The sequence below is a fragment of the Aulonocara stuartgranti genome (assembly GCF_965226115.1).
Source record: "Aulonocara stuartgranti genome assembly, chromosome: 2".
NCBI lineage: Eukaryota > Metazoa > Chordata > Actinopteri > Cichliformes > Cichlidae > Aulonocara > Aulonocara stuartgranti.
Window position 1 is genome coordinate 34121129 of NC_138940.1, and position 20358 is coordinate 34141486.

Consider the following 20358-nt stretch of genomic DNA (forward strand, 5'->3'; position numbering starts at 1 on the left):
CATATTTAAACGAAATAATCATTCTAAGAAAATTCAAAGGCAGTTATGACTTTTTAAACACACTGTATACTTTTTGTTTTACACACAAAGAAGCCAATCATCATCCTCCCAAACAAAGAACTGTAATGTTGTATAAAACACTCAGCGTGACTCTACTGACTAAAAACGGCCAAAGATCTTAGGAATTGTTTCTGAAATGAAGGATCCAGAGATGTCAGTGATATGAGTTGAGTGAATCTTTAACGATAAAAGGAGGCTCCTGCGCTGGTACTTTTCCTCTATTCTGTGCCACAGTGGCATTTGGAACAAGAAAGAAAAAATGTGTACTCTGCCAGCTTTATCCCATAAAAGGGTAAAAACAAAACAAACCTCCATCGTTTCTCTCCAATGTCTCACAATGAGGGGTTACAAGAGATGCAGGACAACTTTAATAAATACACCCAAGCATTCCTCACCCCCCTCCTGACTCTGAGAAGCACAAATAAACACGTAGTTAGGTGACCTTATGTGCTGTCCCCTTCCATAATAACACCTGCATATAACATGGAAAAACAGACAGCTACACCTACAGATTGTGAAAAACACTCCGAGCAACAAGCACAAGCCTGTCTCCCGCTGTTACTTAGCAAATTAATATGCTGAGCAGCACACAGACACATGGCGACTCTCCCCCTCTCCCTCGTAACGCACATTCAAACACAAATTCCAGACACGGATTAACAAAATAAAAGAGCACTGCTGGTCAGTTGGAAGAAAAACAAATGGGAAGAAGTGAAAAAAGAGTAAAAAGAGGAGGTGGGGGGAGGCCCAGAAGGGAGAGAATGATGAGGGGGTGTAGATGAGGAGGAGGAGAGAGTCTGAGAGAAACAGCTTAAGACTGAGAACAGTCGGGAGCACACGGTGAGAGCAGCCACAGTGGAAACAAAGAACTTCAGACTTGAGACTTGACACATCCATCAGCATTAAGCAGGTACTGTAGACCCATTTCAGTATTTTCTTTGCTCCATGTTTTATTTTTAGAGGTTTAGTCATAAGTATTATCGTTTAACAGCATGAAAAATGTTTTCTGACTGTTATGAATAATTTTGTAAACTGACCAGAATGAAAGCCAGCCGGCTTTTTCTACATTTTGGGTTCCCACAAAACTCCCCTGGCTTTCTGCCAGGTAACAATGGTAGTGCTGATGGGGTAGTTGTACTTGTCTTCCCGCACTCAGTATTTATTTATCTATCCGTGTTTACAGGACAGGACACTGCAGATGTTTGAGTGTACACAAGAGCATTTATGAGCTGTAAACCAAGGCAAACAGCATCCTGGTGCCTCGAATCCAGCCAAAGAATTTTATTTTATGTATTACCAGACTTAAAAAACTCTTTTATCTTTCTCTTCTTTTATATATTACCCTCCATAATGTTTGGGACAAGGATGCATTTTTCTCTGCTTGCCAGTGCCACTCTTTCCATCCATCCATTTATCCATCCATCCAGCCAGCCAGCCAGCCATTCTCTTCCACTTATCTTATCAAAGTTGGACATTGGTCCATTAGCGTAGGGATACGTTACTTATACTTGCTTCTACAGAGTCTGTAGTTGCCATTGTTCAACAACAGGAAAAAGCTAAAGGTATTATGAGAAGAATAAAACAGTTAAAGACATCAGCCCTGTAATCACAAAGGGACGATTAACCCAACGAAGACCACTGCTGAGGACAAAAGAACCCTCACTATGGTAAAGAAACAGATCCTTGGGGGCAGGTATGTGTTTGTGTTTGTCAGCGACTTCGAAGTCTTCATGAACAGAATACAGAAGCAAGATGCAAACCACTAAATGGCCACAAAAACAGGATGGCCAGACTACAGTTTAAATCTAAAAAGTACTTAAACGAGCCTGCAGAATTCTGAAAAATAAGGCGTCATGGACAGACGAGAACAAGATTAAGCTGTATCAGAGTAAGAGCGAGATCAAAGTGTGGAGGCAAAGAAGAACTGCCCAAGATCTAAAGCTTGTTTTTTAAAAATGGTGGTGAGGATGTTATGGCTACCACAGGTGCTAGCAAGCTTATCTCCTCTGACGATATGACTGCTGAGGGCAGTTGCACAATGAATTCTGACGTGCATAGAAACCTATCTGTTATCCTGTTATCTAGACCGCAAGTCATCCTGCAACGGGATAGTAATACCAAGCATACTGCTAAGGTAACTTAAGTGTCTCAAAGCTAAAAAATAATATTAATAATTATTTTTTTATGTTCCCTCCATTACTTTTCTCCACACCTGATGGCTCTCTGAAAAGAGAGGGACTGATTATATCTGAACTCCAAAGTATTACACCGAAGAGCAGAGGAGAACTGAAAGAAAAATGTGTCTTTGTATCAAACAGCGTGGAGTTGTTTTAACAGTTAAGATGTTAACAGTTACTGTTCATCTTAACAGTACGTGTTAAGGTGCCAAAATGGAGAACAAATCTTAAAGTTTCACTATTTCACCACTGCAGAACTATTAATTGGAAATTTCAACCAAATTCAGTAACTAGCAGTGTTGGGTTAAGTTACTTTGAAAAAGTAATTCATTATAGTTACAAGTTACTTCTTCAAAAAAGTAACTGAGTTAGTAACTGAGTTGCAAGATTCTAAAAGTAATCAATTACTAGGAAAAGTAACTATTGCATTACTTTAAAAGTTTAACACTCTGGGGTCCAGGGTATAATTAGCCATTTTTTTTCACCTTTAAAAACTATTTACTTTGCCTTGTTTGGTATCATTCTTTTCAGCACAACCTCACGTGTCTGAATTTGCAGGATTTTTTTTATTTTGATAAACTGTTTTAACACAATTGATCTAAAGTCAGACAAAAAAACATACAATCGGAGTAGAAAAAGTTGTATTTTTTACTGTAACAACCACAAACATGTTTATTGAATCATATTTCATAACTTTAAATGCAAATATAAATTGTCAATTTTAAAATCCTATGCACAACGTTTGCAAACACCAGTTATTTGCATTTACCTTTTACCTTGTTTTGTTTTTTTTAATAACCATTTCAAACTATTTACATAACAATCAGGTGTTCTGCACTAAATAAGATGCCACACAAATTATTTGTGCCACTCCAAATGCAATGCCGTTACTTGTAACGCCGTTATTCCCATCACTGGTAACTAGTTCCTTTTTTTTGCTACAGTGACTGTTGCTTCAGTGCGTTTCTTATGTAATTTACTTCATCATAACTAAAGAAAATTACATAGGAATACTTTTAATATACAGAAGTAGGTTAATGAACAAGCTGTGGTTAGGTTGCATCAATCAGTCTATTTATGGTTGTAAAGTGACCAGTGACCATATTTATTCTTGTCATTTCTTTTCACAGAGATGACCTCACTTTGCAGGAACCTGGTGGCACTTCTCTTTTTTGTCTTGCCTCCCATGCATTCCCATTTCTTCACCAATGCTGCGTCTGCTTCCCCACCCATCACCCATTCACAGATCATACACATGACTGACATGGGCTCAGAAGGCCAGGATGATTATGACCTTATTGAATACGACACCACCACAGCTCCTACTAGGGTGGTGAACGTCCCAATGATACACCAGAAAAACCAGCTCTGCGAGTACGACCCCTGCTCGGAGAACCAGGTTCCCTGTGTTACACTTTCAGAGCAAACTGGGTGCCTCTGCCCTGGGATGAGTGGAGCTAATGTGCGTCCTCACTCACCACGTATCCAAGCGCTGGTTCCAGTCAGTGAGGGGAGTGACAGAGGGAAAATACAGGTGCAGTGGTGTGCTCCATCTTCAGTGGTATCTGAGTACAGAATAGTCATCGAGGGAAGGGACAGTGAAGTCCCAAAGTTTGGGGATGCGTCACGGCGGGGTTTGGTCAGATCTTTGGAAGTGGGAACTAAAGTGTGTGTGGTGGCAGTGAACAACGCAGGAAGCAGCGATCCTTCAGAGTTTTCATGTAAGCGGTATGAATTGCATGAATCTTCTGACCACACACTGATGGCCTGGATTATAGGAGGAGGAGTCGCTCTCCTTTTACTGGTTGTAATAGCAGCTCTGATCTGTGGGAAGTATAAGAAGTTTCGAAAGGGAAAGAGAGACTCTACTGATGGACTTACTAAAGTACACGTGGAACACTGTGATCTGGACAAATGCAGTTCTGTAGTGGTGTAATCAGTGACTGTAGAATTTAAACATTATTTAAACTCCTTCTTCAAGGAATGTGTAAATATGAGTGAATATGACTGTAAAGTTGAGGAATAATGTTAACAAATCATTTATTATGCTACTTTGCAGCCACCACAGTTTTATTTGCTGGCAAATTAACCTCTGTAGATCTGTGATATTTTTTTAATCTATCAAAGACAGAATGTAAAGTAAATGTTATTTTTTTAGATAGACACTGCTGAGTGCTTTTTAAAAAATAAAATCATTTAAACGAGAACTCTATATGTTAACCTCTTTTTTTTTAGTTTCCACTTAAAGGTTGGGTTCACTTCATTCTAATAATGCGATTGTGTCTGCACTATAAGAACTGAGACTGGTTTACTTTTGATCCTTTAGGCATGTCACACTCATAATTTTTACTTGCACAAAACATTTGTAAAAAATATTTAAGCCACTAACTATACACTGTAAAACAGGCTTTTGCACAGTCACTAAACACCTCCTCTAGCTTTTACTTGGGAAACAAATGAGTAAGACTTTGATTTGATTGGCTAAGCAGTGAAGTCTCGAGGGCTAAGATCCACCTTTTACCAGTAGGTGAGCCAATGAGGTGCCACCAAACAAATGCATGCAGAAGGTGCATTATTATTCCATTATATATAATTGCTAATGCCATTCATATTTTCAACTTCACCCAACAAAGAGGATGGCGAACACAGGTGAGTCTTTAAGCCCACTCTGCAACTTTGTTAACCAGGTTAACAAACTATAAAATATTTATTGCTGTCTGAATTGAAGCACGTCTAATTTAATGGGTAACCAATTTGTAAAATAACAATTCGAAACTACAGTAGCTTAAGAAGAAGTAATAGAGTGCTTTCATAAAAATCTGAATTATATATTTTTGTAAACTTAAACTTGTTTTGGGGTCCTTCTGTTGAACTGTTTCATTTTCCCACATTTATTTCTCTTACTACTAAATATTTACATGAAGAAACCTCACTTTGTAGGATAAGAATGACTCAGCAAACAATAAATAGCTCAAACTGGAAGCTTTTAAGTCTCCCTAAGGACTTGATTGTTTTTTCTTACTCGGTTATTCGAGTAAGAAAAAACAATCAGGTTTAATAACCGCTGATAATTATCTGCATATTTTCACTGGCAGTCAGGACAGTGTACCTTTACTCCTATTTTACAGGCTCATATTCATCACACTATATGATAAGAACAAGTCAACATGCGAGTGAAATTATCTTGTAAGGAATATAGCATGAAAGGGGAGCTAAATGTCAGGTTCTTTTTCAGGCCATCTTCTACTTAAACTAAAAGCCGAATTGAGAAACGAATTATTTTAATAGCTGAACTCAACACTCTGTTTACCTTACGGTGTTTAAATAACTAGGACGATTTACATCAGCCACTTTAATAAGTACACCTTGATAGCAAGACCCCCTTTTAGCTTCAGAACTTTCTCAGTTCTTCTTGGTATCGATTCCAGTAGCTGCTATAAATAAGCTTTAGAGAATTTGGACCATGCTGAAATGACTCTTCTATTATTTAATTTTTGGTGAGCCTTGTATGCCGTGTGACAGGTTAATTAAATTTTTGAGATGATGAACAGCTGAGCAGGTGTACCTAACAAAGTGGCTGGGTCATGTACATGTATTTGAATATTATTGCTAGATTGTTGCGGCACTAACAATGAAGCAAAGATACTCTCTGGATCACTACATTACACATGCCAAATGACATGTAGCCTCAGTGCGGTTTGCATTAGTACATCCTTCCTTATCAGCGTGTTTGCATGTACCTTTGTACAAGTAAAGCAGGTGTCATATTTCATCTAACCTTTCACGTGAACAGTAATTAGTTTCCTTTGGCAATGATCATCAATAATGCATTTTTGTGTCAGGATGATTTGTCACTTAAAACCTGTATCTAAAAAAGAAAGTGGTGTAGTTTTAATTAATTTAATGAAACGTTTTTTCTGCCATGTTCAAGGTACCAAGGATATTTCCTATGAGGAACTGAAGGCTCTTGTGGGAAAGAGCCCAAATCTCATTCTGATTGATGTCCGCAGTGAAGAGGAGGTAGCAAAAGGACATATTCCAGGATGCACCAATATCCCACGTGAGATTGTTTTTCAAGTTCTGTACGTTTTCTCTAAGTTTTCATTTGCATATTCATGTTTTATACCTTCGTCTCTTCTTTGATTCCTTCAGTTGATACAGTGGAGACTGCTTTTGCAATGAATCCAGAGGAATTCAAGGCCAAGTATGGCATAAAGAAGCCACAGCTGGATGCACCAGAGCTGGTGTTTTCCTGCCAGACGGGCAGGCGATCAGGACTGGCCATCGGCAAAGTCCAACAGCTGGGATATGTGACGTAAATAATTTATTGCTTATAATACACAATACACACACATACATGGACAAGGCCCATTAAAAAAACTCCAAGTCTTCTTCATTAACACAAAGGCAATAAGTCCTTAAGACTGTAGAGAGCCATCTTTGGTTGTTGTTGTTGTTGTTGTTTTTAAAAATGTGCAGCATTCTACTGCATGTTTATGATGTAATAATAACAGCTTTTATATTCTGACATCTTTCATCTCTGTTCTCTATTTCAGCGCATGCAATTATACTGGTGGATACAGCGAGTGGTCTAAGAAAGAAGGAAAGTGATTCACGCTAAAGGAGAGTTTCATATGTCTTCATCCAATCAGCAACTGTGAAATTTAGATGTTTTAATCTTCTGGTGATTTTTTTCACACTGTGCAATATTGAATTTTATATTTATGAATAATTACAAAGAAATTAAATTATTACATTTACTTGGAAAGAATTGTGTTGTGTTTGTTCATTTTTAAGGATGAAAAATATTGCAAGATCCCAAAAGATATAATAAATACATGCTTAATGATGTCTTTGCAAACAGAGGTGCACGTAATGAGCCTGATAAACACCACAAAATTACAGCTGTACAGTACAAAGTACCAGTGGTAGAGTGACTTTTATTGCATCATTAATAATTATTTATCATCATAAAATTAAGAGCTTTGCTAACATTATCAGAGAAAAGCGCCTTGAAAGGTTTTTGCCACCTTTCTGATTTTTAGTTTTATGCCTCTTTGTCACACTTAAATGTTTCAGATCTGCAAAAACATTTTAACATCAGGCAAAGATAACACTAAAACTAGAACTAAATACACAATACAGCTTTTAAAAGATTTCAATTATTATGGGAAAAAATATCCAAACCAAGAAGGCCCCATGTGAAGAAGCCATTGTCAGCTCTTTGTTAAATCATGAATTAACTGTGGTTAGCCACATCTTTTTGAAAAGCTGAGTTCGATTTCACTATCTACGCTATCTACACTTGGCGTGATTACTGCGAGACCTGTTGAATCAAGAAATCACTCTGTTTGACAAAGTGAAGCAGGTGAAAAGACAACAAAAAGCAACACATCATGCCATGATCTGAAACTGTTCAGACTACTTCCATCAGGAAGGAGGTTCTGCAGCATCCGGTCCCGTACCAGCAGACTGAGAGACAGCTTTTTCCATCAGGCCATCAGACTGCTGAACACTTCATAGACACCTCAGCTTCACTACTGGAACTTTAACATTATGCACTCCATACTGTACAGTAACGCCACTGTTTTGCACATGTCTCACTCTGTATATTTTATTTTATATATTTTATTTATTGTTTACTCTATTTAATTTGTAAAATATGTGTACACACACACACACACACACACACACACACACACACGTAGAAAAATATTTAGTATACACATCCAGAAATGCATATACTATTATATATTGTACATATATTTATTAGTTTCAGATGTAGCCATTCTTGTATTTTGCTTGTTTACATTATTGTATTTTGCACAACTCTGTTGCTTGTGAAGCTCGCACACAAGAATTTCACTCACATGTGCTGTACCAATGTACCTGCACATGTGATGTGACAATAAAAGTGATTTGATTTGATTTGATTTGAAAAGACTCAAGAACAGATGATAAAGAAGGTCATTCACATCGATCAGTCAGTCTAAGGCTTTAAGACTCTAGTGAACCACACTCATGAACCCAGCCTACCAAAATGACTTGAAGAGTGCATCGATGACTCATGGAGGAGGTCACAAAAGAACCCAGAACAATATCTAAAGAACTGCAAAACATTGGGGAAAATAATCTGTTGACTGATAAGACAAATGTTTAACTCTTTGAAGGCTTTCAGTCCCATTACGTCTGTCCTAAAACTAACAAACGCAGGATTGCATAAAAAAGAACATAAAACAAACCCTCCAATTTGACTGTGGTAAAATAATTCTGCAAAGAAGAGTAGCCAAAAACTCCTCCCCGGTGATGTGAAAGACTCATTTCCAGTTACTTAATTTTTCTTGCTGCCAAGAACAACCACTGAACAGATTTATACTGCACTTATCTTTTTTCACACAGAGCCAGATGGATTTGGATAGCTTTTATCATATATGAAATAATCATTTAAACAGTGTGGTGTATTACTCAGGTTATCTTTTGTTATTACTAGTATTTGATTGATGATCTGAAACAGTTAAGTGTAACAAATGTAGGGGAAAAAACTGAGAAATTACAAAGGAGGCGAGTACTTGTCACTGTATATGAACAGTTTTTTATGAAAAATAAAAATAAATAAATTACTTTCTTATGATCTAATATGCCTAAATATATAGACATTTTTACAATCAAATGTAAATGTTCCAAAACATACTTTTTAAACTACTGCCTATTATATGCTTAGATATAAATTAATTAAACTAAATTAAATCCATTAAAACTAAATAGTAAGTTAAAAAACAGTTAGCAATACAATACATACCAATAAAAACCATGTTCAAAACTGGGTAAAAAATATTATTATTATTATTATTATTATTATTATTATTATTATTATTATTATTATTATTACAATGAATATGATGATGATGTCAAATATTTTAAACAACTAATAAATAATAAATAATTTTCAAATTACATACAGATGCTTTCCTGGATTGGTATGGTATGAGTCAACAGCCTAATTACGGGAACAAAGTTCTGATCCCATATTAAATTAGGTTAGGTTGCTGATTTAGCACAAAGACAACAACTGAAAATGCTGAAAGAAATGCAACAGGTAATTGTTTAAGTTATAGCTATTCCTGATTCATGGTAGAAAAGAAAATGGATAAAAAGGTTTAGAGATTAATAAAGATGAAAATTACTAGCAAATTAGCAAATTACTAGCTAACGCTAACTAGCAAGTAGCGTTAGCATGCTAAGCTAGGAGTTTGTTTTTTCAAATGGCCTGTCCAGGTGCTGCGTTTGATCATGCTAATGGGAAAGCAAAGGCAAAAGCTGGGCTTAAGGACAGGAGGAGGGCTTTTGTTGCTTTTGTGGACTGACACCGAAGTTTCTACACAAAAGCTGAACTGCACTGGTGAGTCAAAGCAGCTGAGACTGCACCAAATAAAAGAGGCATAACAGGGAGACAAATGAGGATTAAGGTAGGGTTTGATCAAATATTAAAATGACAATGTCCTTGGATAAAAGGGGTTATTTTTTTTATATTTACACACCATGTATTAGAAAAATGCAGTATTTTGATATCTACAGGTCATTTTATCAGGGACACTTAATTCAACTTCTTATTGATGCAAATGTCTGATGGCAATCAAATAGCAGCAGTTGAATTTATTTAGGTAAGTAAACATGGTCACGATGACTATGCTGAAGTTCAAGATGAGCCTCAGGATAAAGAATGAGTTGGTATGATTGTTGATGCGGGGCGGGTCTGAGTATTTCTGCTGAACTGCTGGTATTTTCCCACACAGTCATCTCTATGGTTTACTGAAAACGGTCCAAAAAAAGGAAAATATGAGGTGAGTGGCAGTTGTCTTGCCCAACCTTGAAGCAGATGGGCTACAGCCACAGTAGACCACACAGGGTGCCAGCTAAGAACAAGAAATTGAGGCTACAAATCACACAGGCTTACTAAAATTAGAAGTAGAAGATTGGAAAAGATGCCTGGTCTGATGAGTCACAGTTTATCCTGCAATACTTGGGTGTTATGGTCACAATTTAGTGTAAACAGCATGAAAGCATAAATCCATCCGGTCTTGTATCATCAGTTCAGGCTGCTGGTGGTTCATTTTTTGTGGGGGGATATTTTCTTGGCACGCTTTGGGATCCTTATTGCCTATCCGGTTGTTCAGTGATGACGCGACGAATCCTACTTCCGGGTCTAAAGTAGTCTGCGTTTAATATGGCTTTTGTGTTGTTAACATGTTTAATGTTATGTATTTTCTTCTATTTGATCTCAAAAAGCTCCTAAAACAGTCAGTGATCACTGCTGACCTACCTAAAAAGTTGTGCAAATATGTACCCATAACTTGTTTTTCAAAATATTAATAAAAGGGGTGTGTCTCCAAACAGCCATCTCTTTCCTGACAATTCCCTTTGTGCATATTCTCTTACATATGATAAGTCAACATTGAAACACCTGCGGCCTTTAGTCAGGTGCGGCTAATGTATGTACAAAACAGGATTTCCCCTGATTTTAGCTTGTGCGGCTAATATTCAGGTGCGCTTTGTAGTCCGGGAAATACGGTAACTTAAAATAAAACTTCAATGGATTTTTATTGTATCAATTAAAGCTATAAATTATATCATAAATGTTAAGTCTCTACATAAATTAACTTATTCTTCAGGATATGGTGAATAACATTTTATCAATAGATGATTAATTGGTTACCAATAATTTATTACTGAACAATTACTGTTAGTGCCTCCATCTAAATTTACTGCAGCATAAAGATAACTAACAGGAAGCTAGTTGTCCCAGCAGCTCCTGGAACAAAGGCTAATGTTTTGTTGTATTGATCCAGTTAATTGCACAGTTGCAGCGGCTGGCCCCTGGTGTGCAGGGATTCAAATGGAAGCCCTCCAACCTGGTATGTACACACAAATATAGACATATACACATAACTGGAACCTCTGTGCATTACATCGTCTCTTTTCTTGCTACATCAGCCCTTGTCCATTTGAAAGAGAGCATGTGTCCCTGTGTGTGGCCATGTAATGAGCCTGACCCTGAGGAGCTGAGTGCCTTCACAGATCTGTATGGTTCCCTCAGATTGCTTCTATCTTTTCAGGTAGAAAAACAACTCAGATGAATTCTGAAATGCACTTTTCTTGTTTTTCAGTCGTAACACAAGTAGTGTGAGTCTCATGTTTTTTTTAAAATAACTTGCAATGTACAGGTAAAAGACACAAGACACTGCACTTCAGAGTGGCAAGCCCATCTAGAGGCATTCCTGCGCACATTCACTTTGGCTAATGCCGGGGTATGAACAGATCTGTTTCCCCATCTCGAGTTACATGTTAAGCTTCAAGCAAAAAAAGTTTACATGTTTCTTATTTTTCATAGATACAAATCCACCTCAAACTCAAAATCAACCAGGAGGCCTCGCTGCGGGAATTTAGGTACGAGTGCATCGATGTATATCATAGCTTCTGTTTTTGAAAGCCTCCCTCTTGTTAGAGCATCTCACAATTAATGACTTTGCTTTTGGTTCATTAAGGATCTCACTTCATAAACAGAATTTAGCTAATTATTTTTGAGTAAGTTTAAAAAGTAACTGCAATATAAAAAAGTTGAAGCAAAAGAGTATTGCCGTAGATCATTGTAACTGCCTCGAGTGGTTTGTCTTGGAGTAAAAACATAAAAACAAGACAAAGGGCTGACTGTGCTAAACCCTCTTGAGTGGAGTCTCGATTGTAAATTAAAAGGAATGGAAATATCCGTCTCTGTTTTATGAACTGCTGACATAGTCATCTTGCGTTCTTGCAGTGTCAAGGTCAAGAGAAGAGTTGCACTGGCGGACCAACTGTTACTGACCCTGGACGTCACCTGTTCTGTACCGTCAGTAATGCCGCTTTTAAAGGTTTGACCGGAATAAGTGCCCTCTATTGATCCGTCTGATTTTCTCTTCTCCCCTTGAATTTAAAGGCCTCCGTGCTGTGTGAAGAAAGGGTGCTGGTGTGTGAGAGGACACCCTGCTATAGGAGGCAGGTTGCCACTCAGCATCCCACCACAAACCATGGAGCAGGGCCTCTTTGGGGATCTGAGTGTTCAGGTGGTTACACTCCTGACCCCCTGTCTGCTGCCATATCCCAATGTGGCAACAGAACTTACTCACATACAAATATCCTTTTCATGTTTTATCATACATCTGTACCACACAGTCTCATTTCCTGTCATGGTAGGCAAAGGAATTGAAAAGAAGGAAATTCAGACTAGGGCCTGACTCATTTCAGGGGTATTTGGGCATCTGATTTGGATTAGTCTTCCTTGACATGTTTCCATGTGTTGGTATACAACCCCAGTAACATTCCTGTCACTGGGCCCTCTGGCTTCTTTCAAAAACTTCCTGCTGTTCTGGACTGTCAAGGGCTGGGACTATATAGACTTTACTGCTCTTCTTTCAAAGGTAATCACTGATGGGAACAGCATGTTCTGATGTTCAGGGTGTATTTTAATTCTTTTTGCTGAGAGGTTTGATTTCCCAATAAAAAGAGTGTAAAACGAACCTGATGTAGGTCCAAAGTCCGGAACAGTTAATCCTGTCCTTACAGGACATTAAGACATTGAAACAATTAGAACTTGGATTTGTTACCTTTGTTGAAGAAAACTAATTTCAACCACCTGCGTGGGTTTATGAGAGAATGAGCCCAAGCCTGAGGCTGCTAATTAAGACTTTTATGGATCTCATAAGCCCAACATTTGAATGGGAAAGGCAAAACCAAACAGAACAATGGACGCAGAACATATAACATAAACAAAAGCATTAAGCACTAAAAGAAAATGGACTCTAGAATTTACTTTCTGTCACAACACAGTGGTTGTCCCTGCACTCTAAAAACCTGCCTCATGAGAATGGGGTTCATCTGCAACTAATTTGCACTTGACATTTATTTCCAATACAAGATTTAGTGCTTCAGTCACGCTGCAAAATATTCTCATAGCAGCGACTCCAGTTGTGGATAAAGGGTTTGACCTAACTGTCTGTCTTACCCATGAATTACTGTGCTTTTCTTAAAGTAATATACTTAAAAGTTTGTTTGTTTGTTTTTTCAGAAGGATTTACATAATTTTTCATGCTAATAGCTTTTGGGATGAGCAGTGTTTCATTTTTGTTTCATTGATATTGTCACAGTGACAGTGCAAAAAGCATGTGGAATGTGAACTGTGTGCAACGTGCAGACTGAATGTTTGACTTGATGGCAGTGCCAGATAAAAAGATAGGACAACCAGAGTTGCTGCAAATCTATCAGGACCTGTTTTGTTGCAAAATATTCAGCAGTTGACAAGACACATCCACAAGACCGCCAGTGCCATGCAAGGAAAAGTCTGTCCCATCAGAGTTACAAAAAGCTTTTAGTAACATCCCCTGCAATTAAACCCATCAAGTTTTTCGGGTTTAAATTTGGACCAAACTGATGGACATACAGACAGCAGCATTATAGTTTCCCAAAATGTATTTTGCAAATTAGTTCTATATGGCATATTTGAACAGATAAGATCATTTGACTCGCAGAGTAATAGTCTTATAAATATTATATGGTTTCTCCTGTCAATGAGTACCTAACAAGCAGGACGCTCTTCTCTAAAAAAGACCAAACTGTCTTCTTGTGTCCAGACAGCAGTCCAGTAAAATGAGCCTAATTTAAGTCTTTATTAACCATTTACTCCTCCTTGAATCGCTACCTTATCGTGGTGGAGGGGTTTGTGTGTCACAGGGATCCCAGGGGCTATGTTGTCTGGGGGCTTTTGCCCCCTGGTAGGGTCTCCCATGGCAAATTGGCCCTGGGTGAGGGACCAGACAAAGAGCGATTCATAAGACCCTTATGAAAAGGAAACCGAGGGAACAGTTTACCCTGCCCAGGATAGGGTTACCGGGGCCTCGCCCTGGAGCCAGGCCCGGGGAGGGTGCCCGAGGGCGAGCATCTGGTGGCCGGGCCTTAGTCCATGGGGCCCGGCCGGGCACAGCCCGAAGAGGAGACATGGGCCCATCCTCCCGCAGGCCCACCACCCGCAGGAGGCGCCATAGGGGTCGGGTGCATTGTGTGTCGGGTGGCGGCCAGGAGCGGAGGCCCTGGCGGACTGACCCCCGGCTGCCAAGACTGGCAATAGGGACATGGAATGTCACCTCTCTGGTGGGGAAGGAGCCTGAGTTAGTGCGTGAGGTTGAGAGGTACCGGCTAGATATAGTTGGGCTCACCTCTACGCATGGCTTGGGCTCTGGAACCAGTCTCCTGGAGAGGGGCTGGACTCTGTCTCAGTCTGGAGTTGCCCTTGGTGAGAGGCGGCGGGCTGGGGTGGGTATCCTAATATCCCCTCGGCTTGCTGCCGGTACGTTGGGGTTTTTCCCGGTGGACGAGAGGGTTTGTTCCCTGCGCCTTAGGGTCGGGGAACGGGTCCTGACTGTCATCTGCGCTTATGCGCCGAGTGGCAGTTCAGAGTACCCAGCCTTCTTAGAGTCCCTGGGGGGTGGTGCTGGAGGGTGCTCCACCTGGAGACTCTGTTGTCCTGCTGGGAGACTTCAATGCTCACGTGGGTAACGACAGCGAGACCTGGAGGGGCGTGATTGGGAGGAACGGCCTCCCTGATCTGAACCCGAGCGGTGCTCTGTTACTGGACTTCTGTGCTAATCACAGTTTGGCCATAACGAACACCCTGTTCGAACATAAGAGTGTCCATAAGTGCACGTGGCACCAGGACGCTCTAGGCCGTAGGTCGATGATCGATTTTGTAATCGTATCAGCAGACCTGCGACCATATGTTCTGGACACTCGGGTAAAGAGAGGGGCTGAGCTGTCAACTGAGCACCACCTGGTGGTGAGTTGGATCAGGTGGCGGGGGAAGACGCTGGACAGACCTGGTGCACCTAAACGCGTAGTGAGGGTGTGCTGGGAACGTCTAGCAGAGGCCCCAGTCCGCGAGATCTTCAACGCACACCTCCGGCAGAGCTTCAACAGCATTCCGAGGGAGACTGGGGACATTGAGTCCGAATGGACCATGTTCAGCGTCTCCATTGCCGAAGCTGCTGCATTGAGCTGCGGCCGCAAGGTGGTTGGTGCCTGCCGTGGTGGTAATCCCCGAACCAAATGGTGGACACCAGAGGTGAAGGGAGCCACTAGGCTGAAGAAGGAGTCCTATCGGGCTTGGTTAGCCTGTGGGACTCCGGAGGCAGCCGACAGGTATCGACAGGCCAAGCGGAATGCGGCTCGGGCAGTGGCTGAAGCAAAAACTCGGGTGTGGGAGGAGTTCGGAGAGGCCATGGAAAAAGACTTTCGGACTGCCTCGAAGAGATTCTGGCAAACCGTCAGACGTCTCAGGAGGGGAAAGCGGTGCTCTACCTGCACTGTGTATAGTGCTGGCGGAGCGCTGCTGACGTCGACTGAGAAAATTGTCAGGCGGTGGAAGGAATACTTCGAGGACCTCCTTAATCCCACTGACACGTCTTCCGAGGAGGAAGCAGAGTCAGGGGATGAGGGGAATGACCCGCCAATTTCCGGGGGCGAGGTCACTGAGGCAGTTAAACAACTCCTTGGTGGCAGAGCCCCTGGTGTTGATGAGATCCGCCCCGAGTTCCTGAAGGCTCTGGACGTTGTAGGGCTGTCCTGGTTGACACGCCTCTGCAATGTTGCGTGGAGATCAGGGGCAGTACCTGTGGACTGGCAGACCGGGGTGGTGGTCCCCATCTTTAAGAAAGGGGACCGGAGGGTGTGTTCCAACTACAGGGGGATCACACTCCTCAGCCTCCCTGGGAAAGTCTATGCCAGGGTGCTGGAAAGGAGAGTTCGTCCGTTAGTCGAACCTCGGATACAGGAGGAACAATGCGGTTTTCGTCCTGGTCGCGGAACACTGGACCAGCTCTTTATCCTCTCCAGGATACTTGAGGGTGCATGGGAGTTTGCCCAACCAGTCTACATGTGTTTTGTGGACTTGGAGAAGGCATTCGACCGTGTCCCTCGGGGTGTCCTGTGGGAGGTGTTGCGGGAATATGGGGTGTCTGGCCCATTGCTACGGGCCATTCGATCCCTATACAACCGTTGCAAGAGCTTGGTTCGCATTGCCGGCAATAAGTCGGACTCGTTCCCGGTGGGTGAGGGGCTCCGCCAGGGCTGCCCTTTGTCTCCGGTTCTGTTCATAATTTTTATGGACAGGATTTCTAGGCGCAGCCAAGTGGCGGAGGGCTTTCGCTTTGGTGGCCTCAGAATCTCATCTCTGATTTTTGCAGATGATGTGGTTCTGTTGGCTTCATAGGGTGAGGGCCTCCAGCTCGCACTGGAACGGTTCGCAGCGGGAATGAGGATCAGCACCTCCAAATCTGAGGCCATGGTTCTCAGCCGGAAAAGGGTGGAGTGCCCACTCCGGGTCAGGGATGAGTTCCTGCCCCAAGTGGAGGAGTTCAAGTATCTCGGGGTCTTGTTCGCGAGTGATGGGAGAAGGGAGCCGGAGATCGACAGACGGATTGGGGCTGCAGCTGCAGTAATGCGGACGCTGCACCGGTCTGTCGTGGTGAAGAGGGAGCTGAGTGTAAAAGCGAGGCTCTCAATTTACCGGTCGATCTACGTCCCTACCCTCACCTATGGCCACGAGCTGTGGGTAGTGACCGAAAGAACGAGATCGCAGATACAAGCGGCAGAAATGAGCTTCCTCCGAAGGGTGGCTGGCCTCTCCCTTAGAGATAGGGTGAGAAGTTCGGCCATCCGGGAGGGGCTCAGAGTAGAGCAGCTGCTGCTCCACATCGAAAGGAGCCAGCTGAGGTGGTTCGGGCATCTGACAAGGATGCCCCCTGGGCGCCTCCTGGGTGAGGTGTTCCAGGCATGTCCCACCGGGAGGAGGCCCCGGGGCAGACCCAGGACACGCTGGAGAGATTATATCTCTCGGCTGGCCTGGGAACGCCTTGGTATTCCCCCGGATAAGCTGGAGGAGGTGGCTGGGGAGAGGGAGGTCTGGGCCTCTTTGCTTAGGCTGCTGCCCCCGCGACCCGGCCCCGGACAAAGCGGATGAGGATGGATGGATGGATTAACCATTTAGTCATTTAGATTTTATTTTAAGCAGTAGTAGCAGGTATTTAAAACCTTACCCTAAAGAGAGCTATCAAAAAGAAACACATTAGTCTGGAAGCTACATTTTAAAAAGACTTAACAGTCGCTGTTTTGCACACAAGGCAGACTGGAGCAGTGTGATTAAACGCACTCATGTGGTGATAACAGTCAAAAGGCGGCCCTTTTATCAGAAACTGCTCTTTCACAATAAGTGTCTCCCCCTGTGTATACAATAAATCATAACTACAAACAAAACCGACAGTCTGTATTAATCAGCAGTAGTCTATCCATTCACATTTACACAATGAAACCTGAAAACGCCCCGTAATCTATTCTGCTTCACACTGTCTCTGACTATTTCCATCTTCCATCAACATTTATCTTATTTAAGAAGTTTGATTTGGGATGAAAAGAAACACGTTTGACACGCTATTTTTTAATGCTGACATAAAAGGCTGCAATAAATAAATAAATGCCCTGCCCAACCCAGAGGTGTGTCTTTAATTGCCAGCATGCTAGATACATGTTATGCTGGTTGTAACCCATGTGTGGCTTCATGCGAACACTGTTTTCTTCTTAAAATTCTTATCTCAAGTAACTCCCACTGTATCCATCTTATTATTTTCTTTACTTTGGCATAAATGTTTCAACATCCCCTGCAGATCTTGTGTATAGCGGCGGTACTGTGTACGCAGTAGAGAAAGACAGCTGGGATGATCCAGAGCAGGAATCAAGTCTTCCCACAGTGCAGCAGAGTCTCCTGCTTTTCTTCTTCTTACAGCATAGTGACCCCTTCACCTCCCAGCTCACTGATCTTATGGGTGAGGAACCGCAGCGGCATGTACAGTCACAAAACCCTACACTGTAGACAGCCTGCCTTTCAGTTTTCCAATCCAAACATGCAAATTGTTGATCATTCAGCCACCGAGATGTTGATAGAGCTCCACCTGGAGGACATTCTGAACAACAACAGGCAGGCCCTCGTAGCAGACGTGCAGACTGAGCTGAGGAACACACTGAAATCACAAAATCACAGAAAAAAGGCATGACAAAGACATACACGCACATGCACAAACACACTAAGTGTCCTACTTCTTTTACTTAAGAGTTTTTAGTCCTGTAATGATAATTATTGCAGTCCATTATCAGAAAATGAATCAGCAACAGTTTTGATCATTGACAGCTTTTCTCTCTTTTCACTAACTATGGATTGAATTGGTTATCCAATTAAGCATTACCCTATACTCGGGTAGATTGTGATGGTTGTTTTACATTCATTTCCAACAGTTATTGACACCAGAAAAAAAAGTAATTATGTATGTTTGTGTGTATCCTTAAGCAACAAGAGAAGCTGCATGCAGCTGCTGAGGTGATTCTCGGTTCGTCCATGAGTATCGTGAGCAGCAGCAGTAGCATGGACTTCAGAAATGCCTGTCTGAACCGCATGAAGGTGTGGAAAAACTGCTTGTCTCATGGTGTGAAGCAGAACCTGAATACTGTATTCAGAGGCGTTGACAACATGTTAGGTTTGTGTTTGTCAGGTACATGACACACATGAGTTGGCAGCCTCGCTCCGTGAATCACTGTGGAGAGTGACATCGTGGAAATTCGTTCCCAAGGCAAAGTGCTTTTCTACTAAGGTGAGTGAGACGCTTTGTTTCCGCCAGCACCACCCAGTTCCTATAGCAGCTCCTCAATACCACTGTACCTCTTACACTGAACCACAATTTGATGCAATGTCATTGTTTTAACAGATGGAAGTACATCCTGAAAACGATGAGCCCACCACAGCAGAAATCTGAGAATCTCTGTGTTTATCTTAAGAGTTCTGTTATGGTTAAAGACTGCGGAGGCAGCAGAAGAAGGGTTTGAATGTGTTTAAAAAATTTAAAGTGCTGCCAAAAGCAACATCTGTTTAACCCATAATTTATAAGTACAGTTGTTGTTATAGCTTGGTTGCACTGGTTTATTTTTGTAATAATATTCCAAATTGATCTCAGTTTTTTTCTTATCAATGGTTATACCCATAGAAAAATGTCTGTACCATATATCTATTTAGGATGTGAGGTGAAAGAGCCTCTCTTTTTACCTACATCACCATGGTAACCTGGAAAAAAAGCCGTAAAATCAGAGGCAGTGATACCTTTATATTCGTCACAGATAGCCAGAAGAATGCCCATGAGATCTTTGATGAGTATCTGTTGTTGAGATATCTCCCTAAACTGACAAGACTGAACCCTGAAATAGCCCCAGTTCAGATACTCTTCCGTGAAACATTGGCATTCATCACCAAGAACTGTGCAATCAATACAATCAATTTCACTTTGATCTGGTGGCAAACAAAAGTGATTTTCACATCTTTTGGCTATGCGCCAGTACGTTTGAATATTTAAAATTTGTAAAATGTAAAGTTTCAGAGCTCTAACATGCATCCATCCTATTAGAAATAAACAACAGCATTAAAATAATTAACTTGAGTTCAAATGTTTATTTTACCACTTTGTGTGCTAAATGCAAGATTAAAAATTATCTGTTGAATTAATTTCCTGTCTTATTTCTAATAGTTTTGAATTTTACTTGTATTCTTTATAGAATTTGGTCACTATATTATCATTATCTGATATCATAGTCATATGAGCAACCTCAACAAGTAATACAATTTGAAATATTTTCTAAATTTGAAAAAACAACACATTAATGATCATATAATTAAGGTAAGGCTATACATCGGTAAGGATGCAATTTTGTGCATTCTTATCTGATGTATGCAGTTGTTTAGACCGCATTTGTTTCTAGAGTGCAAATGAGTCTTAATAGATATAAAAACAGACAATAGGTGTTATTGCAAAAATGAGTCTGTTTTGTGTAACCTGTTATTGCGTATCGTAACAAGTTCCTAATGTGTGGGTATGTGTGCATGGACAAAAAAATGTTAGTGTGTAGCAGTGTTTATGGGTGTGACAGGTTGTTGTTTTTGCACTGATGATGCACTTTGTAAGGTGAGGGGGTAAAAAGTCCATGGGTTTAAAGAGTCGTTTTTGAT

At 41.2% G+C, this 20358-nt stretch overlaps 2 protein-coding genes across 6 annotated transcripts; both read left to right on the plus strand.

The window, feature by feature from the left end:
• Positions 1-807: 807 nt before the first annotated feature.
• Positions 808-6936, plus strand: LOC309719849 (thiosulfate:glutathione sulfurtransferase-like). Its single transcript, XM_082556228.1, has 5 exons — positions 808-970; positions 3368-4886; positions 6169-6297; positions 6390-6552; positions 6794-6936. The coding sequence occupies exons 2-5, from the start codon at positions 4874-4876 to the stop codon at positions 6846-6848; spliced, it is 360 nt and encodes a 119-aa protein (XP_082412354.1). The 5' UTR covers positions 808-970; positions 3368-4873; the 3' UTR covers positions 6849-6936.
• A 2262-nt stretch (positions 6937-9198) lies between these two features.
• Positions 9199-19857, plus strand: top6bl (TOP6B like initiator of meiotic double strand breaks). 5 transcript variants are annotated; one of them, XM_082557013.1, is made up of 14 exons: positions 9199-9333; positions 9513-9636; positions 11084-11149; positions 11229-11350; positions 11459-11542; positions 11626-11681; positions 12049-12120; positions 12208-12403; positions 12565-12688; positions 17978-18136; positions 18237-18358; positions 18655-18765; positions 18842-18955; positions 19070-19857. In XM_082557013.1, exons 1-14 carry the CDS (start codon positions 9313-9315, stop codon positions 19115-19117), a joined length of 1419 nt encoding a protein of 472 aa, XP_082413139.1. In that variant the 5' UTR covers positions 9199-9312; the 3' UTR covers positions 19118-19857. The 5 variants fall into 5 exon arrangements, with proteins under 5 accessions (XP_082413139.1, XP_082413141.1, XP_082413140.1 ...); XM_082557015.1 differs by having other exon boundaries at positions 18857-18955; XM_082557014.1 differs by having other exon boundaries at positions 12577-12688.
• The last annotated feature ends 501 nt before the right edge of the window (positions 19858-20358 follow it).

Bases quoted from the DNA above. Each gene is read 5' to 3' on its own strand.
- LOC309719849 (XM_082556228.1), top strand. The intron at 6,298-6,389 runs GTGAGATTGTTT...TGATTCCTTCAG, and splicing joins AGGATGCACCAATATCCCAC to TTGATACAGTGGAGACTGCT. The intron at 6,553-6,793 runs GTAAATAATTTA...TCTCTATTTCAG, and splicing joins CAACAGCTGGGATATGTGAC to CGCATGCAATTATACTGGTG.
- top6bl (XM_082557013.1), top strand. From the start codon at position 9,313: ATGCTGAAAGAAATGCAACAG. The intron at 12,404-12,564 runs ATATCCTTTTCA...ACATGTTTCCAT, and splicing joins CAGAACTTACTCACATACAA to GTGTTGGTATACAACCCCAG. The intron at 18,137-18,236 runs GTGAGGAACCGC...TTGATCATTCAG, and splicing joins CCAGCTCACTGATCTTATGG to CCACCGAGATGTTGATAGAG.